The sequence below is a fragment of the Haliotis cracherodii genome, unplaced genomic scaffold (genome assembly GCF_022045235.1).
Source record: "Haliotis cracherodii isolate W230 unplaced genomic scaffold, xgHalCrac1.p SCAF_1, whole genome shotgun sequence".
Taxonomy (NCBI): domain Eukaryota; kingdom Metazoa; phylum Mollusca; class Gastropoda; order Lepetellida; family Haliotidae; genus Haliotis; species Haliotis cracherodii.
Window position 1 is genome coordinate 24,424,308 of NW_027266264.1, and position 18,289 is coordinate 24,442,596.

An 18,289-nucleotide genomic window follows, 5' to 3' on the forward strand; every position below is an offset into this window, starting at 1 on the left:
AATGCTGTAGCCTTATTGTCCATTCTAGCATATCGTTCAGCCTTTTAGGTACAACACCAAGCCACTGACATCTAACTCATATCGATTTCAAATAATGCATAATGGGCTTGGTAGTTTTGGAAAAGGGTATTGTTTACAAAATGGAATATCGACCGACAGTGTGAATGCTAATGATTGATAATGAGCAAGTTGACCGAGAACATGTGAACAAGAGGTGTTTGTTGCATACAGACAGAGAGAAGGTTTTGTGAGATTTGATGCGTTCCAGCTTTTGTGACGTTTATACTGAGTTTACGCTGTTGGGATGGCCATGCAGAGTCGGCACACGTGACGGGGAGGAGGAGTTCCAGGTTATTGTTGAAGCATCATTCAAGCGCTTCGGAGCTGTGTCACCTGTATGCTCTCAATGGAATGTGTGGAATAGAGAGTGCACAAATGGTAGGATATTATGACCTATTCACTGAGGACTTATTTCAGTTTAATTAATTACCAGTAAACTAAAAACATTTAAATATGTTATTAGTTCTTGAATATAGTTCCCTTTTATCTACAGATGTAGAAAATCAGTTTTATTTCATCGGTGTCCACTGATGCAAAACAGTATGGGGAAATGTTTTGTGTTGGGATAATTTTTTCTTTTCATTTCATCTGAGGGGAAAAAATTAATTTATGTTATATTTTTATGAACAGTAAGAATATCACAAGAATGATTTAATGACTTAAGTTTAAAAAAAGACTTATATCGGCTGTATTCAGATGTTTCCAGTGTTGTCCTCAGCGACATGTACAGTCTTATATCTCTTTCATTGACACACAACTGGCCCTGTCGGTAGATGAAGGCAATAGGCATGTCACGCCAAGCTAACCTGATCATGCTTCATACATGATGACCTACTTTCACGGCCATGTTTATCAATAGCCAGGTGAATTATTGACATAATAAAACGTACCTGCATATTCAACGTGCGCTGAATATAAAATGTCACTGTGTGAGTGATTATTTGTAATTCTCACATTACCCTAGCCGGGCAGTAGATGTTGTGTGTGCAGTCTTTGCAAACTTGTTGAAATGAACATGCCGCAGACTGATACACACATTGACAATTTTTATCTTGTATTAAACAATTTCAATACACGATATCCTAATCCGTATTGGAAATAGAATATATATCAATATCCGGCTATGACCTTGTCAGAAAGCGGTTGTTCAAGTTTGAGTGAATGACGTTAAACAGAATATCATATCCTCTTTGTTTAGAAACGAGAACAAATTAAACGTCTATCCTAAAGATTAATATTTCCATCATTTGTTGAGATTTCCAGCCGCAGTGAGGCCACTGAACTGCGAGGCAACGGGTAAAATATCAATAATGCTGCATGTTGCGTTGTCATGCGAGGAAGAATACATTGACTGCAGGTTTATTGACTCAAACAGATAGCACCGGAACACCAACATGTTGAACAGCTTGGGCATGTCATGTGACCGGTGATACAGTGGTGATCTATGAACAATCAGGAATATCTCGGTTACGGGGTGAATATAGGAAGGAGGTCGAATGTAGGAAGGAGGCCGGACAGCCTGGGCATGTGTGGGTAGAATGGTTCTCTGACGACAGTTAGTTACAGTGGCCCATTGACAAGGTAGATAGTCTTATCTCACTCATCATGACGTATTTGTTCAACACACATTTACATAACGTCTTACCTGTAAAGGTCAATGCTTCATGAATGTATTTGATAGGTTGTTGGTTTAATGTTTTTCATTTGAACGTTGTATTTTGAAGTTTTGTAGTGTTTCATGACTGAGGTGTAAATCTGTAGATATGTGGTAATTGTGTGTGCTGTTGTACTGGTTGTATTGTCACGAAGAGGAGATAGTAAATGAGATGAATGGCTGATCCAACTGCTTATAACAAACACTTTGAAAGATGATACTGTCCATTTTTGGCATCAAAGGTGGTTTTTTATATTCACAGAATTTTCTACTTTTTACTTTATGGTAATAGGATATTTCAAGCAAATGTGTTGTTATTCACAGGATGGCAAACTTTATTCAGTTCAAATTCCCTCATTACCCAGTCATATCTTTCCTCATAATGAAAGTCAGGTTGGCATAAATAAAATTACAGACCAGTTTTCCTGTATCTGGCATCTAGATTATGATTTGTTTCACAGAAAATCTCTTCTCAATTTTACGTGTAATATGACAGAATCGCTAAAACAGGCCTCTAAATATTAGTAGTGGGACGATACCCAGATGCTTTAATAACTGCTACAACAAGCACTAATTAGTAGTGAAAATGTACATATTTTCATTCATTTCACAATTCTTGACACTGCCATCTGTAAATCGTCAGTGTGCCAGGTATTTGGCCATCCTGTCTATGAAAAAGATGGCTTTCAAACCATAGATAAGTGCACATGCAAGTATCGTGATGTATCGGATCAGGAGCAATGTATCATAATATGTATTGGATATCACAGTTGGTGTATCGTCCAAGGCCTACTAAATATCATTATCAGTGTCAGGGAAAATCTCTTGAAGTTTATGTGTAATCATGGTAATATGACAAAATCGCTAAAACTATCAGTGGTCTAAATATCATGATCAGTGCCACAGAAAAACTCTTCTGTAAATTTTGCGTGTAATATGACAGAATCGCTAAAACTGTATCTGGCGTGTAAATATGATCAGTGTCGCAGAAAATCTCTTCAGTGAATTTTGCTTGTAATATGACAGGCTTGCTAAGGGTGGGGAAAAAATCGTTTATTAATCTGCAGAAAAGCAGAGAAAATGGTTTCATTTTGTGTCTTGCTGTCAAGCGAAGTCCAATGAGAAAGTAGGACTTTCAGAGCGCACATATTGACCAGTCATTCATAATGTGTCATGGCTCCATGCTGACGAGAGAACATGGAAGTGGTCTTAGCAGCATATGCTGCAACTGCCGTGGGCTCTATTGATTTTGTATTGTTTCCATACAACTATCAATATCATACACAAGTTCGCAAAACCTTTTACTGTATGTTGTTTGCAACAGTAGGCTTCTCCCAAGCTTTGACTGAACTTTGATAGTTGTGGACCCTTTTCTTACGATTTGTTACTACGGTACTTTGTGATAGACTTTACTCTTGGACAAAATCAATCGTTCAGTAGACATGAAAAGTGTTTTGTTACTAGAGAAAGAAATGTAAGGTGTGAAACTCTGTTTAATTTAATATAGGGTCTTTGTCAACTTGAGAGCTGGTTTCTTAGCTTGTTAGCACATCTGTGGATGGGAAGATTAAACATTTTTTTAGTTCCGAGGAGTGATGTGCCTTTGCGGCACATTCATCAAGTCCCACAGCTGTGGCTGGGTTAACATGCTAGGCAAACGTGGTACACTGTTCATCTACTGATAAAAACTTGATTGGCATCTCCGCATGGCAAGCTACAGTCAAACATTTAATTAAAAAAGTCTTCGTTGAGATCTAAATTTTTGTAATAGGTTTAGACCATGAAATTGCTGTGTATAAGACAGCTTAAGGTAGTTTCATAATTGTTTAGTGTTGTGTATGACAAGTATGCACATATTAATCATGTCTATGGTTTGACTCTTGCAGCTTCATAAAGATTTTTTTAAAATTAATTAAGATAAATTTAATGTTCTTGTCCTCCCACTATGGTCCAGGCATAGAACACAAAATAGACACATTGTACATTGTACTAGAGATAATACACAGTAATGGTAATGATACGACGCAATATCCCAATAGCATCATGGTGGAACCTTCACAGTTACGGCCTTGTACGATGGCAATATCAGTTTTGTATGTTTGAATTTGCATTGATATTCACAACCTCTCGCAGTGTTTGAGAAACGTCACAATAGAGTTGGTTCCTTTGAGATTGTTGGGCTTGTTTGTTGTCAGTTTGAATCCCAGTTTGGGCAAAATTTTGTAGGCCAAGCCATGAAGTTTTCAGGTTTTTAACAAGCGATCTTAGTGAAACGATTATCGTTGGCCAGTGTTAAAGTATGATAGTTATGATCACCTTAGCGCCAAGATGGCTTTGTGGAATGGGGCCCAGGGCCTAGAGCCTTGTTCCAAAAAATGATCGCTAAGGCGATCATAACTCCCATACTTCAACATTACTCCAAGCTTCCCTCCCACATGAAGCTGACACTCTGTGAGTTGGAACACTGTGTTACTCACTCAAGAAAATACACAAAGTATTTTTGATGATTGATGAGTTGTAAGAAACCATTTGTGTCCAGTGATGAATTAAGGAATCTAACCGTTCCCAAGAGGAATCATATTTGCCCCAACTTATGGTTGCTTTAAGATGCTGACATGACTGGTATTTTTTTCTGATTCTGGGTTGTTGTTTTTTAATTTGAACAGGGCTTAAAATCGCTCACACCAAATTTCAGTGTATGACTTTTATAAATGGCATCCAGATTTCCACTTTTAAAATTGAACAGGATGCGCAAACATTGATTGGTCCAGGAAGACATAGATTTACATGATATGATTAATGACATGCCATATGAATCATAGCTGTGATATTCAATCATGTTCTTTTAAAGTGTCAAATGGATGTACCAGATTGGTTTCAAATGACTTTATGAAAATTTCAACAAGTTGTGTTTGGGTTACCGCCTTTCCATTACACATCCAGTGTCTTCTCATGTTTAATTCATTCCCGAAGAATTGGTTCTTATGAAATACAGTGCTGCTTGAAGTGAAGTCCAGTGATCTCCAGTGGCTCTTTCAACACATCTGTCACCATTGTTTTTTGTAACACTCTTTACAGATAAGGGATGATTCTTCAAAACGACAATACGTTTTATGTAACATTCGCAACCAATCAGCAAGTGACTTGCTAAATCCTTTCTTTTTTTTTTGGTAAAAGCATTTCAATCTATCCAACCAAGCTTAGTTGCTTTCAGCTGATTCTGAAGGCAGCCCCAGCTTAGCTGTACAGCCGTCCACAGCAAAATGGATGTTTTAATCTGGGCCCATGCAAGAGCAATCATGCATTGTTATTACGTGCTTGCAACATGCTGACAAACAAAAAGATTCCGGTTTTTATGTTGAGGCTGTGACCGAGAAGGTTATGAGGGCACATTACAATCCATGTTCGTATGTACTATGCCTCCCTCTCAACTGAGCATCTTTGTTTGTCCACACAGATGAAGCTTTGAAATCGTTTAAGGTGAGAATTTGTGGATAATGTTTGTTTTTGAGATTTTAGGATGAAATTTGTAAAATGAGTGCTGAGGGAAACATCATGGGTCAGTAGACATGGAATACAGCCTGTGAGTGTCGTTCCTTGTTACAGGCGGTGTATACGTTATATATTCACGCAGTGTTTGATAGCTCTCGGTGGATATTGACAGATACTGTTTGGTGTAATGTGCAGTAGAATGGTATGTTGGTATGACAGTTACTGTGAAACCATTTATCATTTGGTGTATAGTGGTTTATCTCTGAAGTAGTGCTGTCATGTCAGTGGATAGGCTGTTCAAGCGGTACACAACAGAAGTTAACAGTGATATGATAATTAAGGAAAAACAGCAGCTTTTTCTGACAGTTAATCGAGTTAGTGTTTATGGATTTATATTGTTAGGTTGGTTTAACACCTATTTTGAGGTAAGGTGTTTTTCAATGTTTCTGAGATAGGCTTTGTGAATTGGATGGGTTTATTTAGGAATGATGTTGTTCGTTGGACCTTTCAAAGGGCAAGTGGTCTTTTCTTTTCCGAAAGTTTTCTTGAAAATGAAGCATGTTTGTGTGTTTATAAGTGATACAAGATATTAATTCATCTTGAACATGCAACTAACAGAATTGAGAACCCTTATGTACGAGAAATGGCGAATATATTGCATATTTTGTGAATTGTGGGGGTGGTGAGTGCTTCTTCCAGGACACACTTGCCCTTATCGTGAACACCGGATGTCATCACTGGGTTTCAGTGATCCATTCATATAGTTTTCATCTCTGTTTTGCCTTTTGAGCCCAGTGGCAGTGGAATCTGTTTCGGCGGATGACCAAGACTCTCTGGCATTGTTGATGTTATGTATTTACTTGCTCCGAGTCTCTGTTCGAATCTGTAGTCACACTGTACAATGAACTCAGTCAGAGGTGGCAGTCCTGTATCACCTGCATGTCATGCATGTAGTGACTGCAGGGATGCATTTGGATGTGCACCTCATATATTATGCACACATTCAGTTCTGATGGGAATTGTCCTCCCTCAACACGTGCACAGGCAGATTAAGATAACATTGTCAAGACATGAAATGTTTATGAAAAGTTATGATCCCTTCTCCAAACTGACTGGCCTGCTACTAAATGGCGGAGGCTGCAAAGGGGCCGAACCTAAGGTCACGTAGCCTTTTAGAACTCCTCACTCCTTAACATTTTTTTCTGCACTCTGAGATTAAATCTTGGCTTCCATTTGCCTCATTTCGTGCCGTTATAGGAGCAAATAAAGAAGTTGTTGTATGCAACATTACTAAATGGCGGCCAGATGTCATTCTACCGAGATGATCCAATTAAAAATATTAAATATACATGGAGAAGGGGTGAAATTTTGACTAACCAGACAGGCCATCAACTTTACGTTTCAGTAAGCCCTTTGCAATTTTAACTGGCCATGGGCCGATAGGCCAGCAATTAAATTGACCCCTGCTCAAAAGAAGTTAAGGATTCTTCAGTATTATGTTAGTTAATCTGTCATGCCATTACAGATTAACTATCGTAATGTGAGGAAGCGGGTGGTCCTTAACTTCTTTTGAGTGGTATATATTCAAAGATAGAGACCATGCTTACTGTATAGAATCAATGGTACTCAAAAGATGTTAAGTACTACTGCCCGATAGTTTCATTTTATGATAGTAATCTGTCATGTTATGACAGATTAACTATGGTAATATGAAAGTCCTCAACTTCTTTGAAGTAGTATATGCATTGATAACGTAAAATGTGTTTAATTTTTATTGTAAATAATCTTTTGAAATAGAGAATGTATTTTGATGAGACGAGTGCAGAAAGAGCTAGCTAAAGCCACATGCAGTGGTTGAGTGCTGGTTCACTAGGGAAATGTCAGTAACCATTGATCCACACAGGTAATCCATTGAGGTCAGACATGCTTTTGGAATGAATAAAATCACAAATAGATACGTGATGTGTGGGGTTGAAATATCTTGTATAAGAGTGTGAATGGTATTGTTAAAACTGTAAAGGAAGGGTTAGAATGAGTTGCCAGAGCCTAAAGAACACACATAGAAATAATCTTTTGAAAGAAATGATTTGTGAAGATGATTATGATTTTAAGTCCGTGATCAGTGCACTCATGCACAAATAATCTGACCCGGGGTAGAATAGGTCATCAGCAACCCATGCTTGCCATAAAAGGCGACTATGCTTGTAGTAAGAGGCGACTAAAGGGATCGGGTGGTCAGCCTCGCTGACTTGGTTGATGCATCTCATCGAATCTCATGGATCGATGCTCATGATGTCAATCACTGGATTGTTTGGTCCAGAATCGATTATTTACAGACTGCCGTTATAAAGCTTGAATATTGCTGAGTGGGGCGTTAAATAAGAAACAAAAAAACACTAGAAATCGACAAGCACGTGGAAAATGAATACATGAACTTACTAAATACACTGCATGATTCACAGAATGGGGGTATTGTCAATCTCAATGAAAAGAATGGTGTGAAATTCTGAATTACTTTTTGTCAAGCTTATTGTAAAATTACTACCATCAGAATCTTTGTTGGAATACTTAAATCAAAATGGTTACACCTACACACCTTTGTGAGTGCCCTTTAATTCTATCCTTGATAATAAGAGTGTGAAAACATGTTTGTAACTGTTTAGCAAATTTTGGTGGGATGAGGATTTTTTGTAGCACTTGTCTTATTGGCTACTGGGAAATATATTTGTTAAAACCTGAAATTTGGGGATTTGATGCAGACTGATTTGAATCCATTTTGAAGATTCTACTTTTCAATGTATTGTGGGAATGGTGTTTCAATAAATTATCATTGATCCTGTGATTTTAAGGAATTACAAATGTAGTGGGTTTTTTCTTTGAAAATGAAAGTCAAATCTTGAGTGCCCCAGTTTTCACCATGTATTAGATTAGTGGGGATGCGATGTTGACTTGACCTAGTATAAACACCACCATGTTTGTAAGTGAGGCTTTGTGACATTTTGATCTGGGAACAGCCCCAGCTACAATAGTGTCAATAATATCATTGCCCAACAAAGAAATGGAGGACGCCTGTAAGTGCGAAAAAATATCCTATAAACATCAGCGTCTCCCTAGGGCTAGGTAACCTTAGTCCTCAAAAGACAAAGATATGGCAGCACAGGGCAGACCACGGTGACCAGCTTTTGTTTCGGGGCGTGACACTCTGTCCCGGACACTGGCTCCTCACACCTGCCCAGCCACGCTTCTTTATTCCCTGACCGCTTTCCACCACATGCTGCAGGCAGGAATACTTGCCCTGCTTGACTCATTATATACTTGACCTCATTCTGTAGATTGTATATCTAGCTGTGTTCATCAGAGCGGGGACAATATTCTCCCCAGTGAGACAGCTGGACAGTGAATAATTGATAGGGTCCCCCATGCACCACTGGCCTACATGTACCTTCCTCCATACAGCTCAGTGGTAGCATTATGCTTACAGCTGGACCTAGAGGGCATGACCTCACGGCCTATCCAAGCCACCAGCTACATGCCTTCCGATGTTGGCCTGACTGTATTGTCTACTCTCCAGACTATTTATAATGATACCCTGTTGGCCAGTCCTGGTATGGCCAGACAGGTCAGGCAGTGTCGGGTCAGCTCAGGTCATGACCTATCTCAAGGTCATTTTGCCTCTACTCACTTTTCCTTGTCTGGGATTATTGGTGAGGGCTAGGAGCAGTTGTTTGGTAGATAGTCTGTTTGATTTATAGGATACACCAGTGTGTGGGCTAACACCAGTAGAGCCATGATAGAAAAATGTTTAGCTTGCTTCTTGTGAATAAACCTTGTTTCTCTTCCAGGAGACTGAGGAGTATTAGTTTCAACGTGTGAGATTGGATGGGTTCCAATGACCCTAAGTTGCAGATGTTTCCAAATTCATTTTGTGGTTTGTCAATAAACAAAGAAGTAAAAAAAAGGACAGTATAGCTTTAAGTTCTGAAATATTTTTCAACATTTTTATGTTTTCTACATGGTAAACAGGTGTAAAAAAGATAATCCTAAAGAATATAGAGAATATGAAGTTTTGTTTTTATTGTATGAATGACTGCTTGGTCGACTTATGACAAAACATGGAATAGATTAATAGTTTTGTTTATTCCAATGTCATATGTTGTCGTTGTCAAGAAAGATAAAGTGTTAATAAAAGTTTTTTAAGAATGGTCTTCTTGCTAAATTGACTTCTTTCTCTTACTTAATTTCATTTCTTTCCTTAAGGCAAGTGGTTTGTTGCCAAGGGGATGGTCAGGGGTATTTTCGTCCTCTCTTGCAGTTGTGCTGACTTTGTAATTTCACTTCCATTATGAATCACTTACGTGTACCTATAAGCTCCACACACAGTCAATAATAATAAAATGGCTGTTTTACTGTATTAAGTTCCCTGGGCACTTGCTAATTAAACCATACACAATGAAGGCTTGAGCGGAAGTGCAGAAACACCTGCTGTCATCACTGATTTTCAGTGATCCATACATATAATTTTCACTGCTATTTTACCTTTAACAGCTAATGGAATCTGTTTTGATAGATAATCGAAACTGGTTATTTTCTGGCATTGACATTTTATATTTTATTTCAGTTTAATTATTGGCTATAAGGCCATTACATGTAGCTGTTTTCTGAAAACAACTGTGTCACACACAAGAAAATACAAATGGTCATGTAAATGTTCAATCTCAGGAGGTGGCGCTGATTTACCGTATATCGCTGTGTATAAGGCGAGTTTTTCGTACCTAAAATGAGGGGGCTAAGAAGGGGGGTCGTCTTATACACGGAGTCGAAGATCTCACATTTTTTTCCACTGGCGATGTCAACTGGCGTCCGATAGCCAGCCCAGCATTTGACAATAAAACTTCGCATTTCGTCCTAAATAACTGTTCAAATAACTATTTCCATACATAAACATGATTTGTATCTCTTTTCCTTGAATAAAGTTTAATAATTTCTTCAAATAAAGTTGAAATGACCCTCTCCTCGATGCAGATTGTCAAACCAGCTGACGCGGTAAAACAATCAACATCCGTGAGTAGAGAGCCGGAAGTACCGGTAATCATTTGCATATTGCACATGTGACCTAACATGTGATAACCGGTGAAGCTGAAATCAATTCCCGCTGTTTTTACAGTTGTATTAACAAGTGTTGGAGACGGTGTGTACAAGTGATTGTGGAATAAACACGCTGAATGTGAAGCAAACATAAGCCTAGTTAGTTACAACATAGTTAATTGGCGATTAAATTACTCACCATTGTCTCTTATATGTTATTACTTCATAAATGAATTTTATTTTACGGGCACCAATTTGGTGTCGTACCGTGTAAACACAAAATGGCGACGTGTGCCGGAGTTACACACGCGACCTATCATTGTAGAAAAAAAACAACGCAAGATAAACATATTTTTATTGCATATATAAGGTTTGTGTGCGCACTTGTGATGTGTGCGAAATACGCATCAGTCGGAAAGCGCACATTAAATCTCCAAAGTAACTAACTAATTTGTGATGTCCGTGTGCGAAATACGCTACAGTCGGCAAGAGCACGTTAAATCTTCTACCGGTATATCAGTCAGACTTGTCATGTGTTTCATTACAGGTCGTCTTATACACGGAGTATAGGATTTTGGGTTGATTTTTAAGGCGTGTACAGGGGGGTCGTCTTATACGTGGGGTCGCCTTATACACAGCGATATACGGTAAATTGCTTTCTGACTGGTCTAGAAGTTTGGTTGGGGGTGCTTATTGGAGCATACTGCTTAATATGGCGAATATAGAAGTCTAAAATCACAGTTGAATCCCTTAATCTTTGTAATGACTTCATTTACATCTGAAAGTTTCTATTCCCACTGACAGTATTATCAGGATGTACAGCTGAGGCTGTAGGGGGTTAACATTAGCCTTGCTTCATACTAAGTCAATCTTTGAAGTATGTACATTTGTATAACTAACTTGAAAATAGCACCTCATCATATCAACCAGATCAGTTTCCTCTATAAACCTGGTACAAGATCGACATTTGACTTTGGTGGTAATTAAATGCATCACTGACAGGTAATTGGAAAAAGAAGTTTTCAAAAACAAACCCACTATCAAATATCTTTTAGCTTTAACCACTTGATTCCTACGAAAGAAACACATCTGTGTACACATCTGTGATTTGTGTCCATCATGTCAATGGTACCAACAAGGTTTCATTGGAAACGATTCAGAGGAGAGAGGCACAACACTTATGATAGTGTTTACTTAAAAATATTGAATTCAGTGTGGATAGGGTACAGGTCTTAAATCCGAAGACAAGCTCTAAAGACTTTTCACATTATCATGTTTACGGTATGAAATGCTACAATTAAAAATAACATGAATGAACAATGATGGAGAGATGCGAAAATCAGGAGAAATGATGTAGCCTAAACCATTTTGTTCTTGCTTTGTACTACGAACTTTTTTCACAAATGTGTAGATATATAGATATTATGTAAATTGGTAAAACCTGCATTGCCACTTAAATTCAGTTCAGTATTTACTGATTACTGCATTAAGCTAGTCATTGAACAGAATTCTTAGCATCCTACATGCTAATGGGTTTACCTAAAACAGCTCAAAGACCAATATTTGTCCTCAAGCCTGGAGCAGATGTCAGTAAAAGTTCCCAAATTGGAATGAAAACTATCCCAATTCATGTAAATATAGAATGTTAAAATTGGTAAATTTATAAAAGTAAGAACTTTCCAGAAGTCCCAATTTGGAACCAAATAATGATTTGCTTGCCAAGGGCCCAAGGGCACTTGGTTTAGGACCTTAGATAAATCCCTCACTAATTAATGACTCCAGAAATATGTAAAATTGAGTTGATTGAGCCGATGACTAATTGACTATAGTGTAGGAAATTGTTTTCATAACTACATTCACACTATATATGTAGTCAATTGTGTTTTGTCATTGATGCAGTGTTTTTGTCAATACATGCCTAAATACATTATGCATGCTGTAACAATGCATAATGCTTGAATACGTTAATAGCTCTACACATATACAGTTTCCCTACAGACAAGCAGTATGGTTTACAAACACTTCTTATGTGGATATTCCAGATGGGATCTTATCATCATCACAATACTGTTAGTGGATTTTTCCCTAACACTTTTTATAACAGTGGGTGTGTTCCCTGCCGTGATGTTGTTGGAATAATGCTGAAGGGGTGTTAAACCATACTCCAGGCCACAAGTTATGGCTAAAATGGTCGCCAATGCGACGGAAATTTCAATTTGTCTACTGTCTAAAATTCAGAGGTAGCCAAATGACCACCTTGAAAAATATCTTGTGGCAACTTACTTCTACTTGCTTTGACTAACATATAGTCTCTGAAATGAACATATCATACAGAAAAAAACAGTTGTTCAGTTATCTTAATAAAAATCTAATAAAAAGGGAGCCCAGTGATTCTCTTCATTTTCAGATACTGCAGTAATCTAGACTTGCCAAACATTATAGACTTGCATGGGCTATAGTTGATATATATGTATCAGGGTCTGTAAGACAGACTACTACTTGCTACACATATGTAGACACAAAAATAAACATGTCTGCTACTAATTGCACTCGCAAATCATTCCTCCTAAAGTCAACAATGCAATTGATTAATTAATTATTATGGCAATTAGTATTTTTGGATAAGCAAGGATATACCTATGTTATCCAGTAACATAAATTGCATCATTGTTCGAGTCACAAATAACAAAACTCAAGTACAGTCTCCACTGATATGCAATTCCAAGACTAGTGCTATGACTTGTACATGTAATAGTTATTTGATAAAAGACAATTTCAAATGCTTTTGGCTACCTACAATATTGGCTTGACTTCTTGATTTTACCACTGGCTACCTGGAAAAAACTACTTGTAGCCGTATGGCTACTTGTTAAAAATTTTAACTTTGAGGCCTGTACTCACTCACTCACTCACTCAGTATAACAGTGAATGAAACGTACATTAAACAAGTGATTGTGGCCAGTTTTCACCCCTACTTTGGAGTTTACTGTTTTGACCTTTAACAACAGCAGTTGCCGTGGATTTTCACACTTTCTGATGACAAGCACAAAGCAGTAGTGTTAAATATTCATGATATGGATTGGGAACATTTTGTATACCAGCGCATGGTCATGTTTCTCCTGTGCTAATGGAGGAAATTTGCTTTCCTTTTTTTCCAGCTGGTTTCAGCTGTAATTAAATTATAGATCGAAGATATTTTCTTGAGCTCTCATTGCGAGAAACATGTAGACAGGTGTAGCTAAATTAACTTGCAATGTACCATTTGGATAACATTTATTGTGGAATAGACACACGTGTGAATACAGCTGTTGTACGTGGGTTTATTTTTTCCCTGTTCATGTGACAAATCAGTTTTGTACCATGTTCTTAAAAATACCCTTGAGTTTCGTATTATGCAAAACGTCACAATAATACATTCTGACATGTTCGTTCTCTGAAGCCATGAACATGTTTAAAGAAGTGGTATGATAAGTATATTTATGGCCCACTAGAATTGTCATTTGTTACAGTACTGTTTTTTTTGTTATAATGGAATAAAAATTATGCATCAATCTCATTAAAATTAGTTCTCGCTACCGCTAAACAAATTTCTGTGGACGTCCATTTAGGGGTCACGTCAGAACGACGTCATCTGACGATGGTCTGACTGATCAGAGCGTTGCTTACCAGATCATGAAAGTGACAGTCAGTATGTGATTTCATTTCATGCAACCTCGGAAACTTTAACACGGGGTGGTCCGAAGGATAGTTACGGGCTTAATGACTGAATCCATATAATCTAGACCATATATTAGCCATTCCAGAATGTTCTTTTGTTCAGGTTTCAAATTTTTAATCGAGAATTTGTCAAAATATGTTTTAAAGCATAGTCGCCAATTAGAAATTAGTGACGTAAAGCACTAGAAAGCTGCCTTCTGATTGGCAATTGTCCACTTCTTGTCAGTCATTCCATTGGTCGGTCAAAGTTCGCGCAAGGTGGGTCGGACGTGACCCATTATGGGATGTTCTCAAGATCTTTGTTTAGCGGTAGCGCGAACTAAGGTTGACATCAAGCCAAATGGTCGACATCAAATGGTTGACATCAAACCATATGTTTTCTTATTCTCAAAAGGGTTTGAATTCTGGCTTATTCAAGTACATAATAATGGCTAAAATATGCATCTGTTCAGAAAATCATTTTGGGTCAACGACTCCATGTTCAAATGTCAATAAACCCTGAAAACCTTAGTCTGTCATACAGACTCTGATACAAATATATCCAATACAGCCCATGCAAGTCTATAATGTTTGGCAAGTCTAGATTACTGCAGTATCAGGAAATGAAGATAGTCTCTGGTCTCCTTTTTTTTATAATTCTATTATGATAATTTCACATCTGGTTTTTTTTCTGTAAGATATATTCATTTCAGAGACTAGATGTTAGTCTATGGAAGCCTCTAAGGCCTATCTACACATCTTAGCTTAACATGTGCATTGTTGTGAGCCCCAAACATGCATGTGTTGAAATGAAGTCATGTTCTCATTCGTCTGAACACATCTGATGTGTTCCAGTTCCCAAATGTTTTGCATATTTCTTAAATAATGCAGATCCTGTGGGCCAGAAAGGGCCTTTATCCTACCCCATCCTTTACATGAACCGTTTTGTATGAAACATAACCTCACAACAAGATAGTCATTATGTGCCACAAAGTATCACTGAGAACTGAAACTCGGTAAATCACTGCAGAAAAGGGGGCAGCTCTCAAGTGTATCATTCTTTTATTCACAGTAGTGGGATGGCTAATAAGAAACCAACATTAACTGAGCTGTAATGCATATCCATGAATGCTTGTATTAGATTGAGCCCTCCACCCCAAAAAGCTGCATTTTATAATAAAGTTTGCTTAGCCCAATGCATGACCGAACTTGATTCATGCAGGGAGGGAGTATGAGCGAGAGACGACAGAGGATCCTTGGTGTGTTTGTATGTTCCTTGATGCTTGAAACACATGTATGAACCCACACGACCTAAAATGTACCTGACACAAAGGCATGTTGGCCATACAAGTGTTTAGTTCAGCTATGGTTGTTTAGTTCTTACAACCAAGTTTGAAGGTTTGTCAGTGCACTGGGGTCTGCATCTCCCCATCTCTTCGTCATGGCCCGCTGAATGTCAGATCTTCGTATAAGCAGTGGGGAGACAACTTTATTTGATTTGTTGTTTAAGCTTGTGTCAGGATGTCGCTGTTGTTCAGTTAGGTCCTGGATGCCTTGGGAGTAGGATATGGAACAGGTTCTGTCCATCCCATCATTAATCATGATGATGGAACACTTCAGCCATGGTGAATGTTTGCTTGTAGATTAGTGGTCTCTCCAGGACTGACGGTTCATGTGAGCTCATAGCCTGGGTCGTCCATGACTTTATCCTTTTGTTTTCCGCCCATAAACTGTCATCTTCGACAGGGGCGGTCGGGTAGCCTAGTGGTTAAAGCGTTTGCTCGTCACACCGAAGACCCGGGTTCGATTCCCGACATGGGTACAGTGTGTTAAGCCCATTTCTTGTGTCCCCCGCCGTGATATTGCTGGAATATTTCTAAAAGCAGCGTAAAACCAAACTCACTCACTCACTCACTCATCTTCGACAAATTTGCATAAAGGGATGAATCTGAGACTTGAGAATGTTGAATAGATGTTTGATTGTACAAACCAGTATTCTTCAGATGCGCAGAGGAGTTATAAGTTGTGTCCATGTTATTAACTGGTTGATACAGGTGTCTTGTCCCCATTCGTGCAAGTGGCCCCAGTCAAATATTGATTTGAGCTGTGGATGAAAAGCAAGCAATGAACATTTCTGAGTGTACAATTTAGTTTAAGATTATTTTTTTCTCTTTGCAGCCATGGAAGAGACCACTGAAAGGAATGGCTTCACTCCTATCAAACTACCTCCTAGTTCCGGCCCAAGGCCACATCGGTGTGAAGTCTGTCAGCGTTCTTTCCGAGAGATCGCCACCTTGAGGAAACACGAACAACTTCACCGAGCTGACAGACCCTACGTGTGTTCCACATGCGGCAAGTCCTTTCTGTGGTCCTCCAATCTCAAGGTGCATGAACGAGTTCATACGGGTGAACGGCCATACAAATGCAAAATCTGCCATCGTTGCTTCACACAGTCAAATGATTTGCGTCGCCATGAGCGCAATGTCCACATGCGTGGCAAGCTTTACGGGTATAAAAGCGCTGGCAGACCAAACAGTCATGTTAACCTTGCTGCCTACCAAGCTTTTGCTCTCCAACAGAGGGCGCTTTTACAGCAAGCACTGACATACGAGAGCTTCATGCAGAATGCGGCTGCTGCATCTCATGTAAACTCCTTCCATCCTCACCCTCATCCACAAGCGATGATACAGAAACCGCATGAAACAATGTCTACCTCAGTCCCTAATCACAACCCCAAGGAAACTACCTCTGTGAGCCCAATCAAGTTGGAGCAAGTAACACCTCCCTCGACTCCAAGCGAGACAGATCCGGAAACACGGAATGGCCTGGAGAAGCGCTCCCTGTCCACAACCTCCCCTCACACCTCGGACAGCCTTCAAAGCCCCCTACCATCCAGCTACACGCCTCTGTCTGCTGGCTCTGCAGGTATGATACAGTCGCCTCCCCTACTTATGGCTTCGTCTGCGCCTCCAATGACATACGGGAAAGAGGAATACAGTAAGAATTGCTATTCTCCCTCGGTTCTGCAAGCTCGCAGAGCAAGCGAAAATGGTTATTCTCCCTACCACTATGGAAACGGCAACCTGTCACCTCATGGCTATGTGGCTAACCAACACAATCTACCTCAAGCCCATGGCCACATCACAACCTCCGAGAGCAGTCAGTCACAGGAAGACAAGACGTCTTCCTGTGACAAGGTAATGGACCTCAGCATGGGGAGCAAGAACAGCAGCGAGACCCACGAATCGGATCTGGATGATGCAGAGTTCAAGGCCAGTAACGGAGAACACATGCCACCACCAAAGACTCCCAGTGTGGAGTCGGAAAGTGACGGGAAGCGGGATGTGACAACTACCTCAGCGAGTCCGATGGCCGACTCAGGGATCCACCACTGTGAGCACTGCAACATATTCTTCTACGACTTCACAATGTACCATCTACATCAGAGTCTGCACTCCCCTTATGAAGAGCATCCCTTCTGCTGCCCGTCCTGCCAGAAGCGTTGCCAGGACCGGATTGAGTTCATGTTCCACATCGTGTGGCACGTCAAGTACCCAAACACCATCCCCAACTATCAGCCCTTCAAGGAGAGTTACCTCACCTCGTGAGAAGCCCTCTGCAAAATGGGGTAAGTACTTAAACTTTGGAAGTCTCCTCACCCTTGGGCTGAGTGTCGTTGGATGACACTTCTTTCTTCATTTCTCAATATGTTTTTGATTCTTTGTCAACAAGCCGTTACCATGGTGAGTCAGTGTAGTTACATGCTGCTTTTAGCAATATTCCAGGTTTCTAAAGGTGTTATCAAAGCGGGGACGACACCAGGTGTCTTCAGGATAAAATGATAGTTCTTTTACTGTCATTCATCGCTATCATAGACATAAAGTAGTGACTGAGTGAGTGCACAAGTGAATGAATGAATGTTCTGGAAAAGCTGTAACAATGTCAAGGCGGCCTGAGAACAGTCTGGTCATCAAAGTTGCCACAATTTTCTTCAGAGTTGCATCCCCTAGACATAGGAGAATCCTGAGTTACATTCTTTGTTTGTCAGCACCATACCTGTGTTAATGGTTAAGCATCTAAAAATATGCATTATGTTTTCCTCCAAACATTAACCTGACTCACTGTGATGCAACTGAAATACTGTTCAAAGCGGCATAAAACAAAACACACTCACTCACTCAAAACCCTCACCTGTAATAATGGACCAGACAAGGACACAGTCATACAGGCCACGTTTTGGAATAAATAGTTTGTAATACTAACTCCTATAAAAATGGTATTTTTCACTGTCCTGAAGATTTT

At 39.3% G+C, this 18,289-nt stretch overlaps 1 protein-coding gene across 5 annotated transcripts in view; it reads left to right on the forward strand.

Moving 5' to 3' along the window:
- The window catches only part of LOC139474837 (zinc finger protein 91-like), a 57,720-nt gene that overhangs the window by 25,873 nt on the left and 13,558 nt on the right, over nucleotides 1-18,289 (forward strand). The window contains exons 1-2 of one of the 5 annotated variants that reach the window (XM_071258012.1): nucleotides 387-438; nucleotides 16,166-17,615. In XM_071258012.1, coding sequence (XP_071114113.1) covers nucleotides 16,168-17,595 — 1,428 coding nt within the window. In that variant the 5' untranslated portion in view covers nucleotides 387-438; nucleotides 16,166-16,167 and the 3' untranslated portion in view covers nucleotides 17,596-17,615. Of the gene's footprint in view, nucleotides 1-386; nucleotides 439-1,479; nucleotides 1,642-5,106; nucleotides 5,195-15,553; nucleotides 15,613-16,165; nucleotides 17,616-18,289 lie in introns of those variants that run through there. The other 4 variants (XM_071258004.1, XM_071258022.1, XM_071257988.1 and 1 more) reach the window with 4 other exon arrangements.